At 44.1% G+C, this 27,515-nt stretch overlaps 2 protein-coding genes across 2 annotated transcripts in view; one reads left to right on the plus strand and one right to left on the minus strand.

The window, feature by feature from the left end:
- Positions 1-22,849, plus strand: part of bop1 (BOP1 ribosomal biogenesis factor) — a 188,915-nt gene extending 166,066 nt beyond the window's left edge. Inside the window, exons 13-16 of the mRNA XM_041184195.1 lie at positions 12,608-12,896; positions 14,178-14,262; positions 15,584-15,691; positions 20,601-22,849. Coding sequence (XP_041040129.1) covers positions 12,608-12,896; positions 14,178-14,262; positions 15,584-15,691; positions 20,601-20,754 — 636 coding nt within the window. The 3' untranslated portion in view covers positions 20,755-22,849. The remainder of the gene's footprint in view (positions 1-12,607; positions 12,897-14,177; positions 14,263-15,583; positions 15,692-20,600) is intronic.
- Positions 22,720-27,515, minus strand: part of mroh1 (maestro heat-like repeat family member 1) — a 190,321-nt gene continuing 185,525 nt past the window's right edge. The window contains exons 40-42 of the mRNA XM_041183382.1: positions 27,170-27,272; positions 26,387-26,452; positions 22,720-24,965 (exon numbers count right to left, since the gene is read on the minus strand). Coding sequence (XP_041039316.1) covers positions 24,883-24,965; positions 26,387-26,452; positions 27,170-27,272 — 252 coding nt within the window. The 3' untranslated portion in view covers positions 22,720-24,882. The remainder of the gene's footprint in view (positions 24,966-26,386; positions 26,453-27,169; positions 27,273-27,515) is intronic.

The raw sequence follows: 27,515 nt of genomic DNA on the forward strand, positions 1-27,515 counted from the left end.
CTCTGCCTTAAAAATATTCAATAACCCCACCTCCACCACCTTCTAAGGCACAGAGTTCCAAATTCGTACAACCTTCTGAGAGAAAAATATTCTTCTCATTTCTGTCCTAAAAGGGTGACCCCTAATTTTAAAACAGTGTCCCTTAGTTCTGAACTCACCCATAAGAGGAAACATCCTTTCGACATCCACCTTGTCAAGGCCGTTCAGGATCTTGTATACTTCAATCAAATCACCCCTCACTCTTCTCAACTCCAGTGGAAACAAGCCCAGTCTGTCCAACCTTTCCTCATAAGACAACCCACTCATTCCAGGTATCAACCTAGTAAGCCTCCTCAATTACCTCCAATGCATTTACATCCTTCCTCATATAAGGAGACCAAAACTGCGCACAGTATTCGAGGTGCAGTCTCACCAATGCCTGTATAACTGAAGCACAACATCCTTACTTTTATGTTCAACCCCTCTCATAATAAAGATAGCTTCTATTCTATTCTATTCTATTAACCTTCTTAATTACTTGCTGTACCTGCATACTAACTTTTTGAGACTCATGTACTAGAGCACCTAGATCCCTCTGCACCTCAGAATTATGCAGCCATTCTCCATTTAAGTAATATTCTGCTATTTTGTTCTTCTTGCCAAAGTGAACCACTTCACATTTTCCCAAACTCCATTTGCCAGATCTTTGCCCACTCACTCAGCCTATTTATATCAATTTGCGACCTCCTCGTGTTCTCTTCACAACATACTTTCTAACCTATCTTTGTAAATTTAGCTACCATGTCTTCATTCCCCTCATCTAAGTCATTGATGTAAATTGTAAAAAGGTGAGGCCCCAGTACAGACCCCTGTGGGACTCCACTCATCACATCCTGCCAATCAGAAAAAGACCCATTTATGCACACTCTCTGCTTTCTGCCTGCTTCCATCCGTGCTAAAATGTTACCCCTTACACCATGCACTTTCATTTTCCGTAATCATCTTTGATGTGGCACCTTATCAAATGCCTTCTGGAAATCTAAGTACAGTATGTCTTCAGGCTCCCCTTTATCTGCTGCGCATGTTATTCCTTCAAAAAACTCCAGTAAATTGGTTAAATATGATTTTCTTTTGACAATGCCATGTTGACTCTTCCCAATTGCCTTGAGCTCTTTTAGGTGCCCAGCTATAACCTCCATAATGATCGATTCTAATAACTACCCCCCCCCGACAGATTTCAAGTTAACTGCCTATAGTTTCCTGTTTCCTGCCTCCCTCCCTCTCTTCTTGAATGGAGGAGTTATATTTGCTCATGTTCAATCTGATGGAATCTAACAAATTTTGGAAAATTAGCACCAGCACATCGGCTACCTCATTAGCCATCTATTTTTAAGACCCCAGGATGCAGTCCATTGAGACCCGGAGACTTGCCAGCCTACAGCTCCATCAATTTGCTCAGTGCTGCTTCCCTGATGATTTCAATTTCATCAAGTTCCTTTCTCCCATTCACCCCCTGATTTGCAGCTATTACTGGAATGTTTTTTGTATCCTCTATAGTGAACGTTTGTTCAAAATATTTGTTCATTTCTTCTGCCATTTCCTTATTATCTACTATTAACTCCCCATTGTCACTCTCTAGAGGACCAACACTCACTTTACCTACTCTTTTCCTGTTTAAATACTTGTAGAAGCTCGTGCTATCTGTTTTTATATTTCTAGCTAGCTTCCTCTCTTATAATTTCTTTCTCCTGATTAACCTTTTAGTCTTTCTCTGCTGTTCTTTATATTCTGTCTAATCATCTGCCCTGCCACTCATCTTTGCGGAGTTGTATGCTTTTTCCTTTAGTTTGAAAGCATCTTTAATTAACCAAGGATGGTGGGTCCTCTGCTTAGAATTTGTCTTTATAATAGGAAGGTCATCTCTAACTATTGCACCAATGCTCTCTTTGATTAACAGTGCTACCCCTCCACCTTTAGCTAGCTTCCTATTCTTCTTGGATGTCATGAACCCTTCAATATTAAGGACATGGCGGGATTTTCCGCACCCACCAGCCACCGGGACCTTCTGGTCCCACCGCAAGTCAATGGACTTCTGGCTGGGGTGCTGCCTCACCTGAGGCGGGTCCTGTCCATGACCGGGCCAGAAAATCCCAGCCCCCGTCTTTGTAGTCCTGCAGCCACGTCTCCGTAATTGCTATCAGATCACATTTATGTACTTGAGGAATGTTGGGTAACACAAAGCTTACTGTATCTGATTAGTACTCCTTATTAAATCGAATCAATGAGATGGAAGGCCACAACCTCTTAGATGCAATGTAATATATATGAACATATATCCCTATAGGTACCAATTTTACCCACAAACCAGGAACTCTTTCAGGAGCTCACAAATATATTCTTCTTGACACCATATGAACGTACGAAATAGGAGCAGAAATAGGCCATTCGGCCCCTAGAGCCTGCGCCGCCATTTAATAAGATTATGGCTAATCTGTTTGTGTTTCGAGTTCCACATTCCCATTTACCAACGATAGCCTAACAAGAATCTTATCTATCTCTGCCTTAAAAATAATCAATGAGCCCGCTTTCGCCGCCTTCTGAGGCAGAATTCCAAAGTTGCACAACCCTCTGAAAGAAAAAAAATTCTCTTCATCTCTGTCCTAAAAGGGTGACCCCTAATTTTAAAACAGTGCCCCCCAAGTTCTGGACTCACCCACAAGAGGAAACATCCTTTCCACATCCATCTTGTCAAGGCTGTTCAGGATCTTATATACTTCAATCATGTCACCTCCTCACTCTTCTAAACTCCAGTGGAAACAAGCCCAATCTGTCCAACCTTTCCTTATAAGACAAACCACTCATTCCAGGTATCAATCTCGTAAACCTCCTCAGAACCACCTCCAACGCATTTACATCCTTCCTTAAATAAAGAGACCAAAACTGCACACAGTATTCGAGATGCGTTCTCATCAATGCCCGGTACAACTAAAACATAACATCCTTACTTTTGTGTTCAATTCCTCTCGTAATAAAGGATAGCATTGCATTAGCCTTCTTGATTACAAGCTGTACCTGCATACTAACCTTTTGTGACTCGTGCACGAGAACACCACGATCCCTCTACACCTCGGAATTCTGCAGCTCTTCTCCATTTAAGTAATAATCTGCTTTTTTATTCTTCCTGCCAAACCTGAACAATTTCATATTTTCCTACATTATACTCCATCTGCCAGATGTTTGCCCACTCACTCAACCAATCTATATACATCTGCAAACTCCTTATGTCTTCTTCACAACATATGTTCCTACCTACCTTTGTGTCATCTACAAATTTAGCCACCATGCCTTCGCTCCCCTCATCTAAGTCATTGATGTAAATTGTAAAAAGTTGAGGCCCCAGTACAAACCCCTGCTGGACTCCATTCGTCACATCCTGCCAATCAAAGACCCATTTATGCATACTCTTTGTTTTCAGCCAGCCAACCAATCTTCTGTCCAGGCTAATATGTTACCCCCTGTGCCATGAGCTTTTATCTTCTGCAATAACCTTTGATATGGCACCTTATCAAGTGCTTTCTGGAAATCCAAGTACTGTATGTAGACAGGCTCTCCTCTATCCACTACATGCGTTGCTCCTTCAAAGCACTCTAATAACTTGGTTAAGTATGATTTCCTTTTCATAAAACCATGCTGACTCTTCCCGATTACCTTGAGCTTTTCTAAATGCCAGCTATAACCTCCTTTATGATCGATTCTATTAACTTCCCCATGACAGATGTCAAGCTAACTGGCCTACAGTTTCCAGTTTTCTGTCTCCCTCCCTCCTTGAATAGAGGGATTATATTTGCTGCTTTCCAATCTGATGGAGCCTTTCCAGAATCTGGGGAATTTTGGAAAATTATCACTGACACATCTACTACCACATTTAAGACCCTAGGATGAAGTCCATCTGGACCTGGGGACTTGTCAGCCCAAAGCTCTTTATTATGACAGAGCTGATGGTAAAGGCTGAGTTGTTCAAACTCGAGGGAAACTTGAAGCAATTGTCATCACCCATTTCTGCAATTTGTATGTTTCAAGATGCAGGCTTTGAATTCAGTAGTAATAAGACCACCACATCTCTGGTGCTTTATTAATACAAGATTGTAAGCACATACATACATCTAGAAGATTACTACTATCATAACTACAAAAATCCCCTAATTAATCTGACTCTCAGTTACACCTCCATTAAGGCAACAGTAAATCTCATAGATTTAAACAGACCCCTGGCAAAGCACACCCTGGACAGTCACATTCAAAATGAGTTTCTTTCAGCTCTGGGTCCTTGCTGACATCAGCTTGAGGCTTATAGGCTGGAGGCTTCTCACACTTGTTGGATCTTAAAATGCCTCTACTTTACACAGAATCTCCTTTCTCCTTTATACTTTACCTCTTCTAACAATAACATCCTTTCATCCCACCAATTCTATTAGTAAGGTGAAAGTAAGCACATTGCTTGGTGTCATCTAGCTAAGTGTAAGATTTCACCTGCAGTCTTGAATGGTTTCTTTTAACAAATGCAAATTTACACTTTACCTTCTACCCTCCTTACGTTTACCTAATTAACATCTCAAAACTACTATACATCAAAGCTCCCAGACTAGCTGGTTTTAATCTGATTAAGACAGACACACACATAGACACAGACCCCACTAGAAATCTATTTTAAAATAATTTCCAATAACATTATTATATCTTCTTGACACTCCATCTGTTTGCTCAGTACTGCTTCCCCTAGTGATGCTAATTTTACCAAGTTCCTCTCTCCCCTCCACCTCCCGATTTGCAGCTATTACTGGAATGCTTTTTGTATCCTCTATAGTGAAGACAGAAGCAAAATATTTGTTCATTTCATCCTCCATTTCCTTATTATCTACTATTAACTCCCCATTGTCACTCTCTAGTGGACCAACACTCACTTTACCTACTCTTTTTCTGTAGAAGCTCTTGCTATCCATTTTTTCATTTCAAGCTAGCTTCCTCTCATACTCTAATTTCTTTGTCCTGATTAACCATTTAGTCATTCTCTGCCGTCCTTTATATTCGGACCAATCTTCTGACCTGCCACTCATCATTGCGCAGTTATACGCTTTTTCCTTAAGTTTGATGCTTTCCCTAACTACTTTAGTTAATCATGGAAGGTGGGTCCTCTCCTTATAGAAGGAATATATTTATTCTGAATATTCTGAAATATTCCCTTAACTGTCTGCCACTGCTTCTCCATTGATCAATCCTGTAGCCTAGTTGCCCAGTTCACTTCAACTAACTCAGCTTTCATCCCCACGTAGTTGCCCTTGTTTAAGTTTAAAATACTAGTCTTAGACCCACTCTTCTCCCTTTCAAATTGGATGTAAAATTCAATCATATTGTGGTCACTGCTACCTAGGATTGCCTTAACTCTTGAGGTCATTAATTAATCCTGTCACAATACCAAGTCTAATATAACCTGGTCTCTGGTTGGTTCCAGAATGTGTTGCTCTAAGAAACTATCTCGAAAGCATTTTATGAACTCCTTATCCAGGCTACTACTGCCAATCTGATTTTTCCAGTTTATATGTAGATTAAAGTCATCCATGATTATTGGCATTCCTTTATCACAAGCACCCAATATTTCTTGCATACTTTGTCCTACATTGTGGTGACTGTTAGGGAACCTGTAGACCACTCCCACTATTGAATTCTTTCCCCTACTATTTCTCATCTCCATCCAAACTGATTCTACATCCTGATCTCCTGAACCAAGGCCATCTCTAACTATCACCCAAATGCCATCCTTGATTACTAGTGCTACCTCTCCACGTTTACCTAACTTCCTATTCTTCTTGAATGTCACATGCCCCTCAATATTCAGGACCCAATCTTTGCTGTCCTGCAGCCAGCTCTCCGTAATGGCTATCAGATCGTATTTATTTACTTCAACGTGTGCTATCAATTTATTTACTTTGTTATGAATGCCACGTGCATTCAGATTCATGCTAATCTCGGCAAGACTGAATCAGAAAGTCTCCAGAACTCAATTGTCTTTTTATATGTTTAATGGTAAATGAGGGTAAGGGATAGGTCAATAGAGATGCAGTGACAGATTTTTAAAGGAACATTTCAGAATAGATACATTCCAATGAGAAAGAAAGCTTTCAAGGGGAGGACCCACCATTCATGGTTAACTAAAAAAGTTAAAGGCTGTATCAAACTTAAAGAAAAAGCATATAATTGCCTTATAAAAGCAACAAGGTGCTGCTGGGAGGAGATTAAACTAATTCGGCAGGGGGAAGGGACACAGAATGTTAGCAGAATAGGGACACATCAAATACAGTAAAACAATCAAGTCAGAGGGAGTACAGCTGCATTAAGCTTCAAGGGAGTAGGGCAAGGCTGGATGGCCTGTACTTCAATGCCAGGAGTATTACAGGTAAAACGGATGAGTTAAGGGTGAGGATTGGCACGTGGAACTGTGATATCGTAGCCATCACTGAGACGTGGTTGAGGAAAGGGCAGGATTGGTAGCTCAATATTCCAGGATATAGAATCTTCAGGTGAGTCAGGGGAGGGGGTAAAAGAGGGTGAGGCGTTGCATTATTAGTTAAGGAATCAGTTACTGCAGTAAGGAGAGATGATATCTTGGAGGGGGCATCGAATGAAGCTTTGTGGGTAGAGTTTAGGAATAAAAAAGGGACAGCCACATTGTTAGGTGTTTATTATAGACCCCCAGATAGTCAGCGGGAAATTGAAGGGCAAATATGTGCACAATTTGTGGAGGTGTGTAAAAACAATAACAATATGGTAATTATATTAGGTGATTTCAACTTTCCCAACATTAATTGGGATAGACATAGTGTTAAGGGCTTGGATGGAGTGGATTTCTTGAAATGTGTACAGGAGAACTTTTTAGGTCAATATGTAGAGGGTCCAACAAGGGACGGCGCATTGCTGGACCTAATTCTGGGGAATGAAGCCGGACAGGTGACTGAGGTGGTGGTGGGGGAGCATTTTAGTGATAGCGACCACACATGGTACAGTTTAAGTTTGTTATGGACAAAGAAATTGACAAGTTGCAAAAAAAATGTTTTGGATTGGGGGAGAGTGGATTTTGGTAAAATAAGGCAGGATCTGGCCAAGGTAGACTGGGAACAGTTACTTGTGAGTAAATCTACAGAGGAACAGTGGGGGGGGTGTGTTCAAAAAGGAAATGAGAAGGGTACAGGCTCAACATGTTTCCTCTAGGGTGATAGGAAGGAGTAACAAGCCCAGAGAAACATGAATGACCAGAGATATTCAGGTTTCGATGAGAAGGAAAAGAGAGGCTTTTAGCAGGTACAGGGGAAGCAAATCAGCAGAGGCATTAGTGGAGTACAGACAGTGCAGGGTGGAGCTTAAGAAAGCAATTAGGAGAGCAAAGAGGGGATATGAGAAAGCTCTAGCTGGTAAAAGTAGGGAAAATCCCAAATATTCTATAAATATATCAATGGGAAGAGGATAACCAGGGAAAGAGCAGGGCCCATTAGGGATCGAGGGGGCAATCTATGGGTGGAGCTAGAGGACATCGCTAGAGTGTTGAATGAATACTTCACATCCGTCTTCACCCAAGAGAATGAGGATGAAGGTATGGAACTTGGGGAGAGAGACTGCGAGGTTCTTAAGCAAATTGTTATCGGGAGTGACAAGGTATTGGAGGTGTTGGCAGGCTTAAAAGTGGACAGATCTCCAGGTCCAGATGATTTGTGTCCCAGACTGCTGAGGGAGGCAAGAGAGGAGATCACAGGGGCTCTGACCCAAATTTTTAATTCTTCTCTGGCTACGTGGGAGGTGCCAGAGGACTGGAGAACAGCTAATGTGATTCTGCTATTTAAGAAAGGTTGTAGAGATAAGCCAGGGAACTACAAGTCAGTAAGTCTCACATCAGTGGTAGGGAAACTATTGGAGAAAATTCTGAAGGAGAGTATCTATCTCCACTTGGAGAGGCAAGATTTGATCATGGATGGTCAGCATGGCTTTGTCAGAGGGAGGTCATGCCTGGCCTAACAAATTTGAGTGACTTTTTTGAGGAGGTGACCAGGCGTGGAGATGAGGGTAGTGCAGTTGATGTTTATATGGATTTCAGCAAAGCCTTTGACAAGGTCCCACATGGGAGACTTATAAAGAAGGCAAATGCACATGGGATACAGGGTAATTTGATAAGGTGGATTCAAAATTGGCTTAGTTGTGGGAGGCAGAGGGTGATGACAGAAGGATGCTTTAGTGACTGGAAGTCAGTGTCCAGTGGCGTACCACAGGGATCTGTGCTGGGTCCCCTATTATTTGTCACTTATATAAACGACATAGATGACTATGTGGGGGGTAGAATTAGTAAGTTTGTGGATGACACAAAGATTGGCCGGGTGGTTAACAGTGAGGTTGAGTGTCTTGGGCTATAGGAAAATATAGATGGGATGGTCAAATGGGCAGACAAGTGGCAGATGGAATTTAACCCTAAAAAGTGCGAGGTGTTACACTTTGGAACGAGTAGTTTGACAAGGAAGTATTCAATGAACGGCATGGCACTTGGAAGTTCTGAGGGACCTTGGCGTGTGTGTCCATCGATCTCTGAAGGTGGAGGGGCATGTTAGTGGGGTGGTGAAAAAGGCATATGGGACACTTGCCTTTATCAATCGAGGCATAGATTACAAAAGTAGGGAGGTCATGTTGGAGTTGTATAGAACCGTAGTGAGGCCACAGCTGGAGTAGTGTGTGCAGTTCTGGTCGCCACATTATAGGAAGGATGTGATTGCACTGGAGGGAGTGCAGAGGAGAGTCACCAAGATGTTGCCTGGGATGAAACATTTAAGTTATGAAGAGAGGTTGGATAGACTTGGGTTGTTTTTGTTGGAGCAGAGAAGACTGAGGGGGTGACCTGATCGAGGTGTACAAGATTATGAGGGGCATGGACAGGGTGGATAGGGAGCAGCTGTTCCCCTAGTTGAAGGGTCAGTCACAAGGGGCATAAGTTTAAGGTGGGGGGCAGGAGGTTTAGGGGGGATGTGAGGAAAATTTTTTTTACCCAGAGGGTGGTGACGGTCTGGAATGCTCTGCCTGGGAGGGTGGTGGAGGCGGGTTGCCTCACATCCTTTAAAAAGTACCTGGATGAGCATTTGGCACGTCATAACATTCAAGGCTATGGGCCAGGTGCTGGTAAATGGGATTAGGTAGGTAGGCCAGGTGTTTCTCACGTGTCAGTGCAGACTCGATGGGCTGAAGGGCCTCTTCTGCACTGTGAGATTCTGCGATTCTGTGATAATTGCGCAAAGACAGGTGGCAGATCAGAAGATTGCAAAGATTGACAAAAACATTAATAAAGAGGGAACAATTAACAGTATGAAAGATAGCTAGAAATATAAAGATGGATTATATGAGTTTCTATAGATATTTAAATAAGAAAAGAGTTAAAATGAGCATTAGTCCTATAGAAAATGTGTCTGGGGAATTGGTAATGGAAAGTAGGGAGATGACAGATGAATTGAACAGGTATTTTGCATCGATCTTAATTATACAGGACTCAAGTAACATCCCAGAAATAGCTGCAAATCAGGAAACGGAAGAAAAGACGGAACTCAGAAAAATTGCAATCACCAGGGAAACGGTATTGAGCAAATCATTGAAGCTGTGGGCTGACAAATCCCCAGGTCCCGGTGGACTTCATCCCAGGGTCCTGAAAGAAGTGACTAGTGAGATAGTTGATACATTGGTGTTAAATGTCCCAGATCCCCTAGATTTGGGGAAGGTTCCGTTAGATTGGAAAATAGCAAATGTAATTCCTTTATTCAAAAAGGTGAGGGAGACAGAAAACAGGAAACTACAGGCCAGTTAGCTTAACATCTGCCATAGGGAAAGTATTAGAATCTATTATTAAGGATGTTATAACAGGGCACTTAGAAAAATTTAAGGCAATCAGGCAGAGTCAGCATGGTTTAAGAGAAATCATGTTTAACCGATTTATTGGAGTCCTTTGAAGGAGTCACTTGTGCTGTGGATAAAAGGGAGCCAGTGGATGTACTGTGCTTAGATTTCCAGAAGGCATTTGATAAGGTACCATATCAAAGGTTATTGCAGAAAATAAAAGCTCATGGTGTGGGGTTAACATATTGGCATGGATAGAAGATTGGCTGGCTAACAGGAAGCAGAGAGTTAACTTAGACGAAGGGACCAAAATTGCAAAAATTTCTGATGAGACAAAGATAGGTAGGAAAGTAAATTATGAAGGGGACATAAGGAGGCTACAAAGGGACATAGTTTAAGTGAGCGGGCAAAGATCTGGCAAATGGAGTATAACGTGGGAAAATATGAAATTGTCCATTTTGGCAGGAAGAATGAAAACAAAGCTTATTACCTAAATGGTGAGAGATTGAGGAGCTCAGATTCAGAGGGATCTGGGTGTCCTAGTGCACGAATCACAAAAGGCTAGTATCTAAGCACAGCAAGTGATTAGGAAAGCTAATAGAATGTTATCGTTTATTGTGAGGGGAATTGAATACAAAAGTAGGGAGGTTTTGCTTCAGTTGTACAGGGCACTGGTGAGACCACATCTGGAGTACTGCGTGCAGAACTGGCCACCTTATTTAAGGAAGAATGTAAATGCATTAGAAGCAGTTCAGTGAAGGTTTACTAGACTAATACCTGGAATGGGTGGGTTGTCTTATGAGGAAAGGCTGGATGGGTTAGGCTTGTATCCACTGGAGCTTAGAAGAGTAAGAGGTGACTTGATTGAAACATATAAGATCCTGAGGGGCCTTGGATGGGTCGACGTGAAAAGGATGATTCCTTTTGTGGGAGAATCTAGAACTGGAGTGACCGTTTAAAAATAAGGGGTCGCTCATTTAAGACAGGGATGAGGAGAAATTTTTTCTGAGGGTTTTGAGTCTTTGGAACTCTTCCTCAGAAGCAGTGGGAGCAGAGTGTTAGAATATCTTTAAAGCAGAGGTAAATAGATTATTGATAAGCAAGGGAGTGGAAGGTTATTGGGGGGTAGGCAGGAATGTAGGGCTGAGGTTACAATCAGATCAGCCATGACCTTATTGAATGGCGGAGCAGGCTCAAGGGGCTGAATGGCCTACTCCTGTTCCTAATTCACATGTTCGTGTGACATGCTCCTAACGTGATGCCATTATTTCAGACCATTACAACTGTATGCTTAATCTCTCTTCAGTTCACTCACTAAAGAGTGGGTATCAGTCATAGTATTCCTTTAATCTCTTCTCACTAACACAAGACCATTATACTAGATTACTAACCTGCAATCACTTTGACTGATTAACCATCCAGGAACAGAGATAAGAAATATATTTAATGAGGTAATGCCCTGACCATTCCCGACCTGACCCTGCAGATTGAGAGCTCATGCACTTATAGTAAGTTTTTACAATATATATGACTATTATGCCCGGTACACTTCTCCCTGCTACCTCAGTTGCCCAGCCAAAGAGCTGCTGGATACTGTGGAGTAACAGAGAATTGGTGTGAGACGATGATCATTCAGACATTCCTATAAATCAGAGATGTCAAATTCGTTCTGCGGTGGCTCTGATTTGACAGCCTGGGTTTATTGGGCCATGTTCAGCAAGAGGCATTTGGGTGGTAGTGGGATTGAAATTAGAATGTGTTAGAGCCATTTTATTATATTGGCATAAAACTGGCACAATATAAGCCCATTTCTGGGTGCTGGGTTTTGCACCCACTTAATGTTGGCGTTATGACCACACTGTATTGTTCCTCATTACTATTGGGCATCTCTGGTATCTGCCTAAAATCAGCATTGGATAATTAGCTAAGGACCCTGTGCCTGTAAGATGCGTAAAGAACTCGGTAAAGCACGTGCAGTGCAAGTTCCAACAAGTCTTTCCAGTTCTTCATATGCCTAACCAGCTGTGCAAAATTTAACAACACCGTGTCTCAGGCTGTTAAAAAACCATGTTCAAGAGACATAGCATTAGCACACCACAGGCCGATTGCACCTGATGTTTGACATCCCGATCCAAATCAAGCTATTTAGGGTAGTTGGAGAAAGAACTATTTCCTCTGGGTGAGCAAGCCATAAGAAAGGGGCATAACGCAAAATTAGGTCATTCAGGAGTATGTGTTCTCGTAGTGTCACTGAAATCTGGAACTCCCCACGAGGCTGTCGATTATGAAGTTGATAGATTTTTGTGGAGATTAGCAACACATATGGAACCAAGGTGTGTAAATAAAGATGAAGTACAAATCAACAATGCTCTAATTGAAGAGGAACAGGCCCAAAGGATTGAATGGCCACTTCGTGTTCCTATGTAAACTCAAGGGTTTACAAACTTGGGATTAAGAACCCACCACTTAGTGTGGGGCTGGGCTCACTGGTGGGTTCCCTTCCATGAAGGATATTTATGACTCAGTTGGGCTGTTCATATTAGTTTATTTTCTTGCACGAGCCACAAATGATCAGCTTTGTTGAATTTAATTCTAAGGTAAGATCTGAACTCATGAATTCTGGATTGTTTGTCTGATAGTTTTACCACTGGCACGCTGGACCATGGTGCGATTTTCCCAGGGTGACACTACTCTTTCCTGTGTCTTGTTCCAATAGCTGGTGAAGCAGGTGACCTGGCACGGAAAGGGCGATTATTTGGCGACGGTTATCCCAGACAATGGCAATGCGCAGGTCCTCATCCATCAGCTGAGCAAGCGCCGGAGTCAGAATCCCTTCCGGAAGAACAAAGGATTGGTGCAGTGTGTCCTCTTCCATCCCATCAGGCCATTCTTCTTCGTGGCTACACAGCGTTACATCCGTGTGTACAACCTCCTCAAGCAGGAACTCACCAAGAAACTAATGGCCAACTGCAAGTGGGTGTCAAGCATGGCCGTACACCCTGGGGGTGAGTCATCTGATCATCTTGTCCAAGAGAGCTGCCCTGATGGCAGAGACACTGACCATTCTGTAGGGAGCTGAGTTAATCTGACTGGAGGTGACTCTGTTTAACTTGGGGAAGCAGGACGTTGGGAGGTCATGACAATAATCTATGTGGCAATGCAGCTGTCAGGCTCTGACTCGCTTGGCCTGTGACTGACCTGCTCTCGGTGCTTCTTATAATTTTCTGCCTTCCAACAGAAGCTTTGATGGTGACCAATGTGTAACAAGTGAATTTTGTGCTGAACTTTCAGCCCAATTCCAGAACTTAAATGCCTCAGACCTTGAACTGTTCTCATTGTTCCCACCAGTTTCTTGTCTATCTCCCAGCGTTGAACTTTCTAAAATGTAATATCATACCCTAGGTCAAGGACTGTGATAAGAAAGTGGGCAGTCACTCTCTATTTCAGCCTGAGCTGCTCCCTAGTTTAATGCTGCAACACCTATAGAGCCTTGAAGCCATCAACCAAATCATCACACATTTCCTCTTTTAGTTTCTTGTCCCCATTGGTCCCTGGAGCTTGCTGAAAATGGCTGTACCCCTCCTGGCTGCTGCCTGCCCCATAATCTATCCCCTGCTGTTTGTGTGGCCTGTAAACTATACTGGAAAACTCAGGTGTCCAGGGGGGTCCATGGAGGTGAAATGGTTCCTACTCCACGCAGCTAAGGAACTGTGTGTTTTGGGTAGGTGTTATAGCGAGTTGGGGAGGAGGTTATTCTGGTGATCTTGTGATCTGGTCTGGCATTTCCATTCCCATTCCTGTAATCTTCACACATGGCAGCACGTTAAGCTCATCTTTCCATAGAAAGCTGTGGCCCCTCACCATGACCAGCGCAGCATCCAGCTACCTCATCACTCCAGAGCCTGATCTCAGTAACCATGTGTGAGGACAGATTTCTGCTCAGTGATCGCCCTTATTGTGGGCTATGGAGCTAAGGCAGGTTAATGGAGTTCATGTACAGAGTAGCCATGATCTAACTGAATGGCAGAATAGGCTCAAGGGGCTGAATGTCTTACTGTTTCTGTGTCCTATCTGCAGTCACGGTTTCACTTGACACGTTGACATAAGGCTGGCTTTTTCTGTTCTAGCTGATATCCTCTGTGCTTCTGCCTTGTACCCCAACCCCTCCCCGGACTCCACTACAGGCTCCAGGGTTTTGAACATTCCCTCATCCCTAAGGATCACCGAGTGAGCTGTGCCCATCCCAAGTGCTGATGCTTAATCACTGCTTTTGAATGTGTTTGCAGGTGATAACGTGATCTGTGGAAGTTATGACAGTCGTCTGGCCTGGTTTGACCTGGACCTTTCTACCAAGCCTTACAAAGTGCTCAGGTCAGTGTTTCACCAGAACCACAGGACTGCTGATGCATTATTTGTCACTGGGCACAGGTTTTCCAGCAGCTCTCTGGCAGGGTGTGGGGTATCCCTGGTGCTCTCTGGTGGGGTGTGGGGTATCCCTGGTGCTCTCTGGCAGGGTGTGGGGTATCCCTGGTGCTCTCTGGCGGGGTGTGGGGTATCCCTGGTGCTCTCTGGCGGGGTGTGGGGTATCCCTGGTGCTCTCTGGCAGGGTGTGGGGTATCCCTGGTGCTCTCTCTCGGAGTGTGGGGTATCCCTGGTGCTCTCTGGTGGGGTATCCCTGGTGCTCTCTGGTGGGGTGTGGGGTATCCCTGGTGCTCTCTGGCAGTGTGTGGGGTATCCCTGGTGCTCTGTGTCGGAGCGCTGGCGGAGTGTGGGGTATCCCTGGTGCTCTCTGGCAGGGTGTGGGGTATCCCTGGTGCTCTCTGTCGGAGCGCTGGCGGGGTGTGGGGTATCCCTGGTGCTCTCTGGTGGGGCGTGGGCTCCCCTGCCGGCAAACCTAGCTTGGACTTACCACCTTCTATCTGTTCTTAGTTGGACCGAGTTAGTGTTGTTATTGGTGCGGTGGTGAGGTATTACAGTCGAGTAAGGTGTAGAGTTCTGTATTACAGTGATTCTGAGGGAGATGTGAATGTGTTCTGGTGCTATATGGGTTCAGGATTGGTTAAACCAGTCTTGAGTTGAGATACAGCATTACCAGATTGATGTTGGCCAGATGAAGGCTGTGCTGTAGTTCTCTCTCCCCCTTCAGTTCTGCCAACTTTGGCCCCTCAATTCTGTCATCTCCTCGGGGATTGAGAGACTCAGCCACTGTGTAAGTGTCAGTGTTGGTGCACACTTGTTTTGGTGTTTCAGGGTTTAATTACTGTGCTGGCGAGGTAGTGCACACACTCTCAATTGATATGAATATGACCAACAGCATGGGGCAAAGTATATCATGGAAAGAGCAGAAAGGTTAATCTGTTACACTGACTGAATGAATAAATCTAATCTCTGGGACTCTGATGGGACCTTGGGGTCACAATTTCTGTTTTTATTTTATACTGGAACGTTAGCATTACTGTTAAGTCCAATATTTATCGCTTGTGTCTCATTGCCTGGGAACTAGTGATGGACCTTCTCGCTGAAGTGGCCCAGTCCTCCTGACACTGTTAGGGTGGTAGTGCTGGTATAGGAACCCAGTGATAATTTGTTTCTCTATCACTCTGTCAATCTGTAGCAGACAGTATTATTCCCTTAATGAGTACTGCAATGTTTGATTTAATAATGATCACTTCTTTATTCATTCTGCTCACAGGCATCACAAGAAAGCTCTCCGGGGAGTAGCATTCCACAAACATTACCCACTTTTCGCCTCCGCATCCGACGATGGCACTGTCATTGTCTGCCATGGAATGGTTTACAGGTTTGTGCCTCTTTCTCTTTCCCCCTGCCTCTCTCTTCCACCCCCCCAGCCCAGCCCCTCTCTCTGTGCATGTGTGTGTATATAGCTGTCTGTGTGACTCTTTCTGTTTTGCACCCCTCCCCCCCCCCACCCACCCCTTCCCTTGATGAGTGTGCATGTATATAAATCTTTGAAGTTAGCAGAGCAAGTTGAAAAGGCTATTTAAAAAAAAAGTAATGTATGTTCCATCGAGTCCACGCCAGCTCTCCCCGGAGCAATCCAGTTAGTCCCACCCTCCCGCTCTATCCCTGTAGCTCCACAAGTTTTGTTTTATTTGTTCATGGGATGTGGATGTCACTGGCAAGGCCAACATTCGTTGCCCATCCTTACTTGCCTTTGAACTGAGTGGCTTGCTGGGTCATTTCAGAGTGTTGGGTCTGGAGTCACATTGTAAGACAGACCAGGTAAGGACAGCAGGTTTCCTTCCCTAATGGACATTAGTGAACCCGATGGGTTTTTACAGCAATTGATGGTAGTTTCATGGTCACCATTACTGAGACTAGCTTTTGTGGTCCTGATTTTTGTTAATTGACTTTAAATTCCACCAGCTGTCATGGTAGGATTTGAACCCATGTCCCCTAGGCATTACCCTGAGCCTCTGCATTACTGGTCCAGTGACATTACCACTACGCCATCATCTCCCTGCTAGTCAAACACAATGGGCCAAAAGGCCTTCTGTGCTGTGTATGTCTCCCCCTCTATCTGCATGTCATTCTCTTGTTTTAAGTGTATTTTTGTCAGTTCTGACCCTCCCCTCTGCTTTGTGTTGTATCCCATCCTCTGACTTGCTGGCAACCCAGGGAAAGATAACCCCACTCCTCAAACGTTTAGATTAGTAGCAGGAATAGGCCATTTGGCCCCTCCAGCTTGCTCCACCCTTTTTATAAGATCATGGCTGATCTGATTGTGGCCTTAACTCTGCTTCCCTGTCTGCCCCCATAACCTTTGACTCCCTTGCTAATCAAGAATCTATCCAACTCAGCCTTAAAAATATTAAATGACCCTGGCTCCACTGCTAGTTTTAGATTCAAAGAGAAGTTATATAAAGTCGCTAGAAAAAGTAACAGCCCAAGGAATGGGAGCAGTTTAGAATTCAGCAAAGGAGGATAAAGAGGTTGATCAAGAGGGGAAAATAAAATATACAAGGAACATAAGTGGACTGTAAAAGCTTCCATAAGTATGTGAGAAGAAAAAGGTTCATGGAGACAAATGTAGGTCCCTTGCAGTCTGCAACAGGAGAATTTAAGATAGAAAACAAGGAAATGACAGAGTAATTAAACAACTGCTTTAGTTCTGTCTTCATGGAGGAAGACACAAATAACTTCCCAGAAATACTAGGGAACCAAGGGTCTAGGGGGAGGAATTGAAGGAAATTCGTATTACTAAAACAATGGTGCTGGAGAAATTAATGGGACTGAAAGCCGATAAATCCTCAGGGCCTGAAGTGGCCCTGGAAATACTGGATGAGTTGGTTGTCATCTTCCAAAATTCTGTAGACTCTGGAACAGTTCCAGCAGATTGGAGGGTGGCAAATGTAACCCCACTATTTAAAAAAAGAGGGAGGGAGGGAAAAAACAGGGAATTAGACCAATTAGCCTAAAATCAGTAGTAGGGAAAATGCTAGAATCTATTATAAAGGACATGATAACAGGACACCTTAGAAAATATCAACAGGATTAGACAAAGTCAACATGGATTTATGAAAGGGAAATTATGTTTGACAAGCCTGCTGGACTTTTTTGAGGATGTAGCTACTAGAATAGATAAGGGAGAACCAGTGGATGTGATGTATTTGGATTTTCAGAAACCTTTTGATAAAGTCCCACATAAGAGATTAGTGTGCAAAATTAAAGCACATGGCATAGATTGAGAATTGATTAGCAGACAGGAAACAGGGTAGGAATAACCGGGTCGTTTTTGGAGTGGCAGGCATCGGTGCTTGGGCCCCAGCTACTCAGCTTTCTGACAAGACAAACCAAATGGGAATGTGAGGGGTGAGGAAGATGTAAAGAGGCTTCCAGGTGATTTGGACAAGTTGAGTGAGTGGGCAAATACATGGCAGATGCAATATAATGTGGATAAATGCAAAGTTATCCACTTTGATAGGAAAAACAGAATGGCAGAGTATTATTTAAATGGTGTTAGACTGGGAAATGTTGATGTACAAAGGGACCTGGGTGTCCTTGTACACCAGTCACTAAAGGCAAGCATGCAGACACGGCAAGCAGTTAAGGCGGCAAATGATATGTTGGCCTTCAATGTGAGAGGACTTGAGTACAGGAGCAAGAATGTCTTATTGCAGCTGTACAGCAGAGCCCTTGGTGAGACCACACCTGGAGTAGTGTGTGCAGTTCTGGTCTCCTTACCTAAAAAAGGATATACTTGCCATAGAGGGAGTAGTGTGAAGGTTCACCTGACTGATTCCTGGAATGGCAGGATTTTCCTATGAGGAGAGATCGAGCTGACTGGGCCTGTATTCACTGGAGTTAGAAGAATGAGACGGGATCTCGTTAAAACGTATAAAATTCCGACAGGGATGGACAGACCGGATGCAGGGATGATGTTTCATCTGGCTGGGGGTCTAGAACAAGGGGTCACAGTCTCAGGATACAGGGTAGGCCATTTAGGACTGAGTTGAGGAGAAACTTCTTCACTTAGAGAGTGGTGAACCTGTGGAGGCCAAGTCACTGAATATATTTAAGAAGGAAATAGATTTCTAGACACTAAAGGAGTCAAGGATATGGGGAGAGTGTGGGAGTTTGGCATTGAGATAGAGGACCAGCCATGATCATATTGAATGACAGAGCAGGCTCAAATGGCCTACTCCTCCTATTTTCTGTTTCTATGCTGTCTGAGAATTCTATAGATTAATGCCCCTCTAAGAAAAAGTTTCTCATCATCTCGGTCTTAAATGGGAAATCCCTTATTTTTAAACTGTCCCCTAGTTCTAGTCTCTCCCACAACAGGAAACATCTTCTTTGCATCCACCCTGTCAAGTCCCCTCAGGATCTTGTATGTTTCAATATGATCGCCTCTTACTCTCCTAAACTCCAATGGATACAGGCCCAACCTGTTGAACCATTCCTCATAAGAAAATCCCTTCATCCCAGGAATCGGTCGAGTCAGCCTTCTCTAAACTGCTACTGCAATTATATCCTTTCTTGAATAAGGAGACAAACTGTACACAGTACGCCAGATCCAGTCTCACCAGCTCCCTGTACAACTGTAGCAAAACATCCCTTATGTTCCATTCTCCTTGCAATAAACGCCATCTGCCTTCCTAATTACTTGCTGTTTCTGTATATTAACTTTGCGATTCATGTACAAGGACACCCAGATCCCTCTGCACTGCAGAGTTGTGCAATCTCTCTCCATTTAAATTTGTTGCTTTTCTATTCTTCCTGCCAAAGTGGACAAGTCCACATTTTCCCACATTATACTCCATCTGCCATGTTTTGCACACTCACTTAACCTATCTATACCCCTTTGCAGACTCCATATGTCCTCTTCACAACCTACTCTCCTATCTTTGTGTCATCAACAAATTTAGCTATCATACGTTCTGCCCCTTCATTCAAGTCATTGATGTAGATTGTAAATAGCTGAGGCTCCAGCACTGATCCCTGTGGTACTCCACAAGTTACATCTAGCCAACCTGAAAATGACCCATTTATCCCAACTCTCTGCTTCCTGTTAGCTAGCCAATCCTCTGTTAACCATGTTAATATACTGGCTCTTACCATGCCTTTTGGAAATCCAAGTACTGGGCTCCCCTTTATCCACGTTGTTTGTTACTTCCTCAAAGAACTCTAATAAATTGGTTAAACATGATTTCCCTTTCACAAAGCCATGTTGACACTGCCTGATTGCATTGAGATTTTCTAAGTGCCCCACTATAGCCTCCTTAATAATAGATTCCAGCATTTTCTTTATAACAATGTTAAGCTAACTGGCCTGTAATTTCCTGCTTCCTGTCTCCCTCCCTTCTTGGATAGAGGAGTTACATTCGCTATTTTCTAGCCTGATGGAACCTTCCAGAATCTAGGGAATTTTGGAAAATTACAACCAATGCATCTACTGTCTGAACAGCCACTACTTTAAAACCCTGGGATGCAGGCCATCAGATCCTATGGACTTATCAGCCTTTAGTTCTATAGTTTTCTCAGTCCCCTTTCCCTAGTGATTGTAATTAAGTTCCTTCCTCCGTACAAGTATTTCCAGGATGTTATTTGTGTCTTCTACAGTGTAGAAACAAAATATCTGTTCAACACTTATTATTTCCCCAGACTCTTTCTCTAAAGTACCAATGCTCACTTTAATTACCCACTTTCCTTTTAGAAACTCTTCCTGTTTTAATATTTCTAGCTAGCTTTCTCTTTGACCCCAATTTATTTTTTTTTAAGTCAGCCTTTGCTGTTTTTTAAATCCTGTCCAATCTTCTGACCTACCACTAATCTTTGCAGAACTGTATGCTTTTACTTTGCCTGAAGAGCTGTAGCGTTGATCCTTCCAGGTCAGGGTGGCCCCTCACCCTCCATCCACACTCAGGGCTGAGTTAGCCAATCTTGGCTAGTTTCACGGCGTCAATAGACCACAATAGGTCCTGGATTTGAAGGGAGAGAAATTCCTCCAGGGTTGTGCTCCTAACTGGCCTGCAGTATTGGGTGAGGGTTGTTGAGGACTCATCTGTGATGCTGCTTGTAGCTGAACATCCTGCTGGTACACCCAGGTGGGAGTTGGCCCCAAGGACAATTTACCAAAGGGCCACTGACTCCTGTGGAACTGCAGAGAGTGCGAGTCAGTGCGAGGAAAGGAGAAAACTTGTTGTTTGCACAACTGCTTTAAAATGAAACTTTTCTTTTGCTTTCAGTGACCTGCTCCAGAATCCACTGATTGTCCCTGTGAAGTTGCTGAGAGGCCATGAAATAACACGAGACCTGGGGGTTTTGGATGTGATCTTCCACCCCACTCAGCCCTGGCTATTCTCCTCTGGAGCAGACTGCACCATCCGTCTCTTCACGTAACACTCAGCTGCTCACACCAACTCAACTGGGCTTTCTACTCTTCTGAGAGCCCCACCCACTGCTAACCTTTTAGAAAGCTTTTTTGTTACTTTATAAGCTGCTGCTCACTTCAGGATGATGGGAGAGATGACCAGTGTTTATAACCAATGTCATCTTCCTTGAGAAATTGGTCTGTTTCTGCCACATGATATCTGCTGGACATGTCAGCATCATTGTGCCATAAGGAAAAATACCATGGCCAGAGGTATTAACACTGCCTCAGTTTGTCACCCCTTAGACCCATTTTCATTGTTACGCATTGTCAAACCCATACATTTTCTACCCCACCCCCTCGGTACTAATAGACATTGACAGATATCCACCTTTCCTGTGTCACCTGGGTGGGACTGGGCCAGAGCCCCACACACATCACCAGTTTGGTCCTCCCTCCTATAGGCCAAACATTTCACACCTCCCGTCACTTCAGTTTGATTTCAGTAATCTCTTCCTGACAATTTTTTGTTGTGGGGGGTGGTTTTTTTACAGTGTGCCAGACTAGCAACTGAGATTCTGTGAATTGCCAGAATGTGTTTTTGATTTAAAATAGCAGCAAAAAAAAGAAATTAAATCCATTAGTTTCATTTCATTTAGGAAATATTAAGAACACTGGATATTTCAATATGCTGGTTTCCCCCCCACCCCCAGTCTGTGCAAAAGGCATCATCACCCTCCCTTTCCCATCCTAAAAACGGAGGCTCGGAGAAGGTCTCAATCTCCCACCCTCCACACCGCCCCTCTTCAAACCCAACCCGGCAACTGGGGAATTCAAATGTAGTGAATTCAATAAATTTGGTATCATTAACAGTAACCACAAAACTACCAGATTGTCCACTAACACCTCAATTAAATCTTCCCTCAGCTTCCTCTGTTCCAAATAAAACAATCCCAATCTTTCCCCATGGCTAGAATTCTCCATTCCTAGAACCATCCTCATAAATCTCGTGTGATTACATCCTTCCTGTAATGCAGTGATCAGCACTGTACACGTGTACAAAGCCCTCTACCTATAGCCTAACTAGTGTTTTATATAGCTCTACATCACCACCCTCTCATACTTTAAGCCTTGGCCAATAAAGGAAGGAATTCCATGTGCCATCTTATCGACCTGTCCTGATGCTGCCTTCAGGAGTTGTAGACATGCATCCAAGTTCCCTCTACACTTATCAGAATCCTACCAATTATTACACATTCCCTTGCTTTACTTTACCTCTCACTTCTCTGGATTGAATTCCATGATTTATACCATCTCAAATTATTTCACAATAATTTAGGCTGACTGCTTGTAATTACTCAATCTATCCCCTTCTCCCATTTTAAACAATGGTACAATGTTGGGAGTTCTCCAGTCCTCTGCATCACAGCTACAGCCAGAGAGAACTGGAAAATGATCAGAGCCTCTGCTATTTCTCCTCTTGCTTCCCGTAGCAGCCGGATACACTTTCATCCTAGTCTGATTTATCCTCTTTCAGGAATGTTAAACCCCTTAATATTTCCTCCCAGTATTTCACACTCCTCAACCACAAACATCTTCTTCTCCGTGCTTGTGAAAACAAAGTATTCATCACAGCCCGTCCACATCTGCAAGTTATCTTTTTTGTCTCTACTGTTTATGACATCCTCTTTTCTAATTTCACTTTCTGTGCTGCTCTAGGCTTCATGCAGTCATTGTCAGTCTCTCAATGCAAGGATGATGTGCCAGGCTTCATGACTCAGCAGGTCAATCCTGGAGCCTCAGATCTTTGGGCAGAAAGGGCAAGTGGCATTCTTCTCTCCTGCTTTTTTCACTTTCTCTGAGAACAATCCTAGTGTCTCCATATACCTGAAGTCACTCATCCCATTACTATTCAGTAAATCTCCTCTCCAATGTCCGGCTGCTGCCCTGAGAGAAATGGATGATTCCAGCACACGAGAGAATGAGAAACAGCGTTTGAAATGAATGTGTTTTTTTTAAATCGGATATACATTTTAAATCTTTGTATAATTATGTACCATATTTCCACTGTGATTTACATTGATGCTACATTCAACAGTATTATTAAAGAGACATCTCCAGTTAGATTCAGTTCATTTAAACATAACTGTGCCAGACAATTAGAAATCTAACCAATCCTGGGCTTCAAGCTGGTGAAACCTGTGAGCCAGAGAGAAAATAAAGGTTCTTTATTTTCCCTCTGATAATGAGCAACAAACTCAGGCCTGCAGGGTGAGGCAGCTGTTAAAGTGGAAGCACCATCAGAATTACAGTCAGGTCCTAAGTTTAATTCTTCTGGAAGCTTCCCCTGCTCCCCCCTGCCCTGCCCAAGCCCATCAGCAAGTCTGCACTTGTAGCAGGCAGCCATCGCTGTAGCTCAGCTTTATGGTCACTATGAGGTCAGCAGGAAACAAGCACTCATGCCACAGTGGTCACCCACTCACTGTCCAACAGTCACTCCTTCAGAGAAAAAAGCTTTTATATCAATTCCCAGTGTCTCGCAGCTCCTCTGCCGGATAGGAACTGACCCACTGGCAGCAAATACTAAAACTCAGGGGTCAGCCTGCTACCTGACATAAATATGAGTAGGATTCAGCTTCTGGAAGGGCAACATTGAAGAACATGCCCTGGCTTTCCATCTCAAGAAATTAACCAGTTACCTCAACAACAAGAGGCGGTGGGACCTAATCTTCTAAAATCATTCTTGGCATGCCAATGGGGGCAGCCATCTCTCCTTATTAGGGCATCAGGTGGCGGGGCAATGGAAGACCTCGCTCCTTACAGACACCAAGGTCAGGCAGTCTGCCCCATGTGACCTCCAAGCATTTGTCTATCTCCTGAGGGAGAGCAACTTCAACATGGACCTGACACCCTCTTCCCCTATTAAGTGTCACAATCTATGTTACTGCAGCTTTCACTGATGATTGCCATGGAATGATGGATATTGCTGATGGGACATTTGGCACCAGTATTTGAATTCACTGCAGCTGAACTTGTTTTTTTTGGTTTATGACAAAAAATTAACATTTTATACCTGAGTGATAGCGAACAAAGCAATTCAGAAATGGACAACTCAAGTGTATGGCTAGAAAACACACAAATGAAATGAGCATCACCGAGACAGCTGCCCTGTAACTAACTGGGAGCCTGGATTCTTACCTGGGACTCTCACTAACAGTGGAGCTCAAGAGAAGCTGAAAGGTGCTAGCTCACTTGTGACAAGGTAGGCATTTGGAGGTGCAACGTGATAGGACTGCCACCAGAAAACTGGCAGGAGCCACTCTAATGGGACGGCAAAGGCACATTTCTGCCATGGAATCATATTGTGGAATCTTCCTGCACTTTGAACTGGCAAGGGCTCTCACTTCACGCTCTCTCTCTCTGGGGGAAGTATGAGTGTGTGGAAATTACTAGGAAGGATTGGACCATGATACCCCCCTCCATGGCCGCTAGTCCACCACCCTCGCATAAGGAGTTGCACACGAGGAGTGGCCTTTTTTTGGCAAAGCCATCACTGTTCCCAGCCACCCTCGGCCTCTTCTGAGGCAGATGCACAAAGGGAGACGCAAGAGCGAATCTCAGTGAGCAACTGCCAACAGACTCTCATCCAGGAGCGACTTATGGTCTCAGGCTGCTCCCCACTGACAGCAGCGTGGGACCATCAACCTGTGTGAAACAACCCCTCAAAAAGGAAACGGGCACAGTCTGTCAACACCCCGAAATTTCTGGGGCGAGTGGTAGAGTGTGAATGGGGCAGAATTAGAATGAATGGGGGAGCTGAAGAGAAAAGAGTGAATATAGCAGCTCCCATAGCAACCAAATACACAAACCCTGGATTTACACAGGGCACACAAAATTAGACAAAGCACTTGAAGAACGAGCGATTGTTAACAGGTGGCAAAGGGCCACCATAACCGTGTCTCCCGTCTGGTCCTCCCAAGTCCAGGGGTCCATGGAGGTGTGAGAGTTATATTTGGGACCATTCTCTAACACAATCTTAGGTCCAGTCTTTGGTCTCGGCCTCCAATTCTCCACTTTACACCCCACCCCCTTTTGTAAACATGACTCCAAGAAGCAGGAGGGGGGGGGAAAAGCCCCGTTCCTATCCCACGACAGCTTTATAACTCGTGGAGGAGACTCAGAGCCTCGGCTGCTTTGATCCGGACACTGGGAATGGCGTCACGCAGAAGCAGGATGATAGCTGGGAAAGAGGAACAGTACTGTTAGAGAATCTCTTCAAACACAGCGAGCAGGACTGACACACGCTCCTCTCAGGAAAACCTGGCTGCCTTGGTCTCCCCCCACAACCCAGGTTACTTCCACATCAGTATTCGATACAGGGATCACACGGAGCACCCTTCAAGTCTTGATTACGAAATAATGACAGTCATTGAGTCAGTAACCCCACTTTTTATTTATTACGAGAGATGTAGGCAAGGCCAGCATTTGTTGCCCATCCCTAAATCTTCCTTGAACTGTGTGGCTTTCTAGGCCATTTCAGAGGGCAATTAAGCATCAGTCACATTACTGTGGGTCTGGAGTCACAGGCAGGATGAGGGGGGCAGATTACTTCAATTTAAATTCCACCAGCTGTGGGATTTGAACCCACGTTAGCATTAGCCTGGGTCTCTGGATTACTCGTCCAGTGACAGCACCACTACGCCCCCGTCTCCCCATGAGTCACTGCTCTTTAGCATGACATGTGAACTTTAACCTGTGTGAGAGAGACAGAAAGCAAGTGTGTCGGTATTTTTTTTGGTGTGTAGGAGAGCGTGTGACTGCTAACCCAGTCAAATCCTGGGCTTCACTCAGATCTAACAATTTGCTCAGGAGGGCAGGGGGAAATGGGAGGGCGAGAGTGGTACAGTACCATAATCATTGGATGCACAGTCATGAGTTCAAATCCCAGTACGGCAGCTGGAAAGTGGAGGGAGGGGGTTAGGGTTCGAGGGGCAGGGGCTGAGAGCAGACAGAAAGAAGGATAAAGGAGACGGATGAATTTTGAGACAAGAATAGCTCCAGGAAGAGTTAACAGTGTGAGAGCAGCCAGAAAACAATAATGTTATTTTTTCAGTAGTTTGTTTTTATTATGATTTTGAGAAAACTTTAAATCCTGCTCCTGGGAGAGTATCTGTATGAACTTTCTGATTTATTACACAAACCTTGTCTCTGAACTCCTCCGGGCCACAGCTCACAGATTCCCAATTGCCTCGTAAATCAGCTCACCATTTGCCCCTCCCTCTCAGTTAGTTCATTGACTGCAGGAAGCTGAGGCAGCTTAATCCCCGAATCGACTGCATCAGAGGCACTGGCATCCTTTTGCTGCCTGGGACCGTGTCTCACTTTCACAGTCTCTGCTCCCTGTCTAACAGCTGCTTTCACTTAATGCTTGCAGCCCTGCAACGACTTTACACTGGCTGCACTGTATAAACACCCACATATGCCCAAACAAGGGCAGCCAGTGGGGCACTGACATGTATATTTCTTAAGGTGCAACCTATTGGTACAGGCAATAAACGTTGGTCTTGCCAGCAATGCCCACATCTCGAGAATGATGTACTCTATGCATGCACTAGTCCGCTAGGGAAGCAGATATCAGCGAGAGAGAAAGAAACCGCTTACCTCCACACACATGCTCCAGGGAAACTGACTGAACCTCATCCTGTGACAAGTTCCCCAGGAGAAATCCTGAGAAAACACAAACATTACATTTTTTCATTCAATATAATTCCCAAACCTGGAAAAGTAAAATATACTGGTCCAATCAGCATCAATCAATATATCTACACCTCTCACCTCCATGTATCTGTTATTCTATGTATAAAACCCCCCAAACCCCTTGATTAGATTCAAATCTCTGATTGAGAGGGGATGTGAGGGAAAACTTTTTTTACCCAGAGGGTGGTAATGGTCTGGAATGTGCTGCCTGGGAGGGTGGTGGAGGCGGGTTGCCTCATACCCTTTAAAAAGTACCTGGATGAGCACTTGGCACATCATAACATTCAAGGCTATGGGCCAAGTCTTGTAAATGGGATTAGGTAGGTAGATCAGGTGTTTCTCACATGTCGGTGCAGACTCGATGGGCCAAAGGGCCTCTTCTGTACTCTCTGATTCTGTGACTCACTCCTGGGTGTGTGTTATTATACATACATACAAACCCGATTAGATTCCAGTCTCCAACTCATTCCTGGGTATCTGTTATTTTATATGTAAACCACCTCAACCCCTTGATAAGAGATCCCAATCTCCTGGATATCTGTTATTCTATATATAAACCCCCAAACCATCACAATTAGATCTCCAGTGCTGATATCTGTGCACGAGGGTGTTTCACAGCCAATGGCCCTTGTTACACCCGTACCCGACACTCTGCCCCAGCCTTTTCCCTCAAAGGACCTGATTCACCTGTGAACATGACTGCGTTGCCCCGGATCTCAGGCCACGTGCTCTTGAAGAAGGAGACATTGCCCATTATATAGAAGTTAATCTTCTCTGGGAAATCGCTGATCTGAGAAGAGAAAGTAACAAACGAGACCTTGTTCTCAATGATACTCATCCACCACACCAGCACCTTGACTCTTACCGACAGCTCCCAGATAACTCAGCACGGGTCTGCAAAGGAGCAGCCAGACTCAGATCCGTGTTTATATCCGCAACAAGGGTCATTTGGATTGGTCAGGATATCCAAGTTGTATCTCAATGTAGAACCAACAAACTGTTTACCGAGATAAAAGCAAAGAACTGCGGATGC

This window comes from Carcharodon carcharias, chromosome 3, assembly GCF_017639515.1.
Source record: "Carcharodon carcharias isolate sCarCar2 chromosome 3, sCarCar2.pri, whole genome shotgun sequence".
In the NCBI taxonomy this organism is placed as follows: Eukaryota; Metazoa; Chordata; class Chondrichthyes; order Lamniformes; family Lamnidae; genus Carcharodon; species Carcharodon carcharias.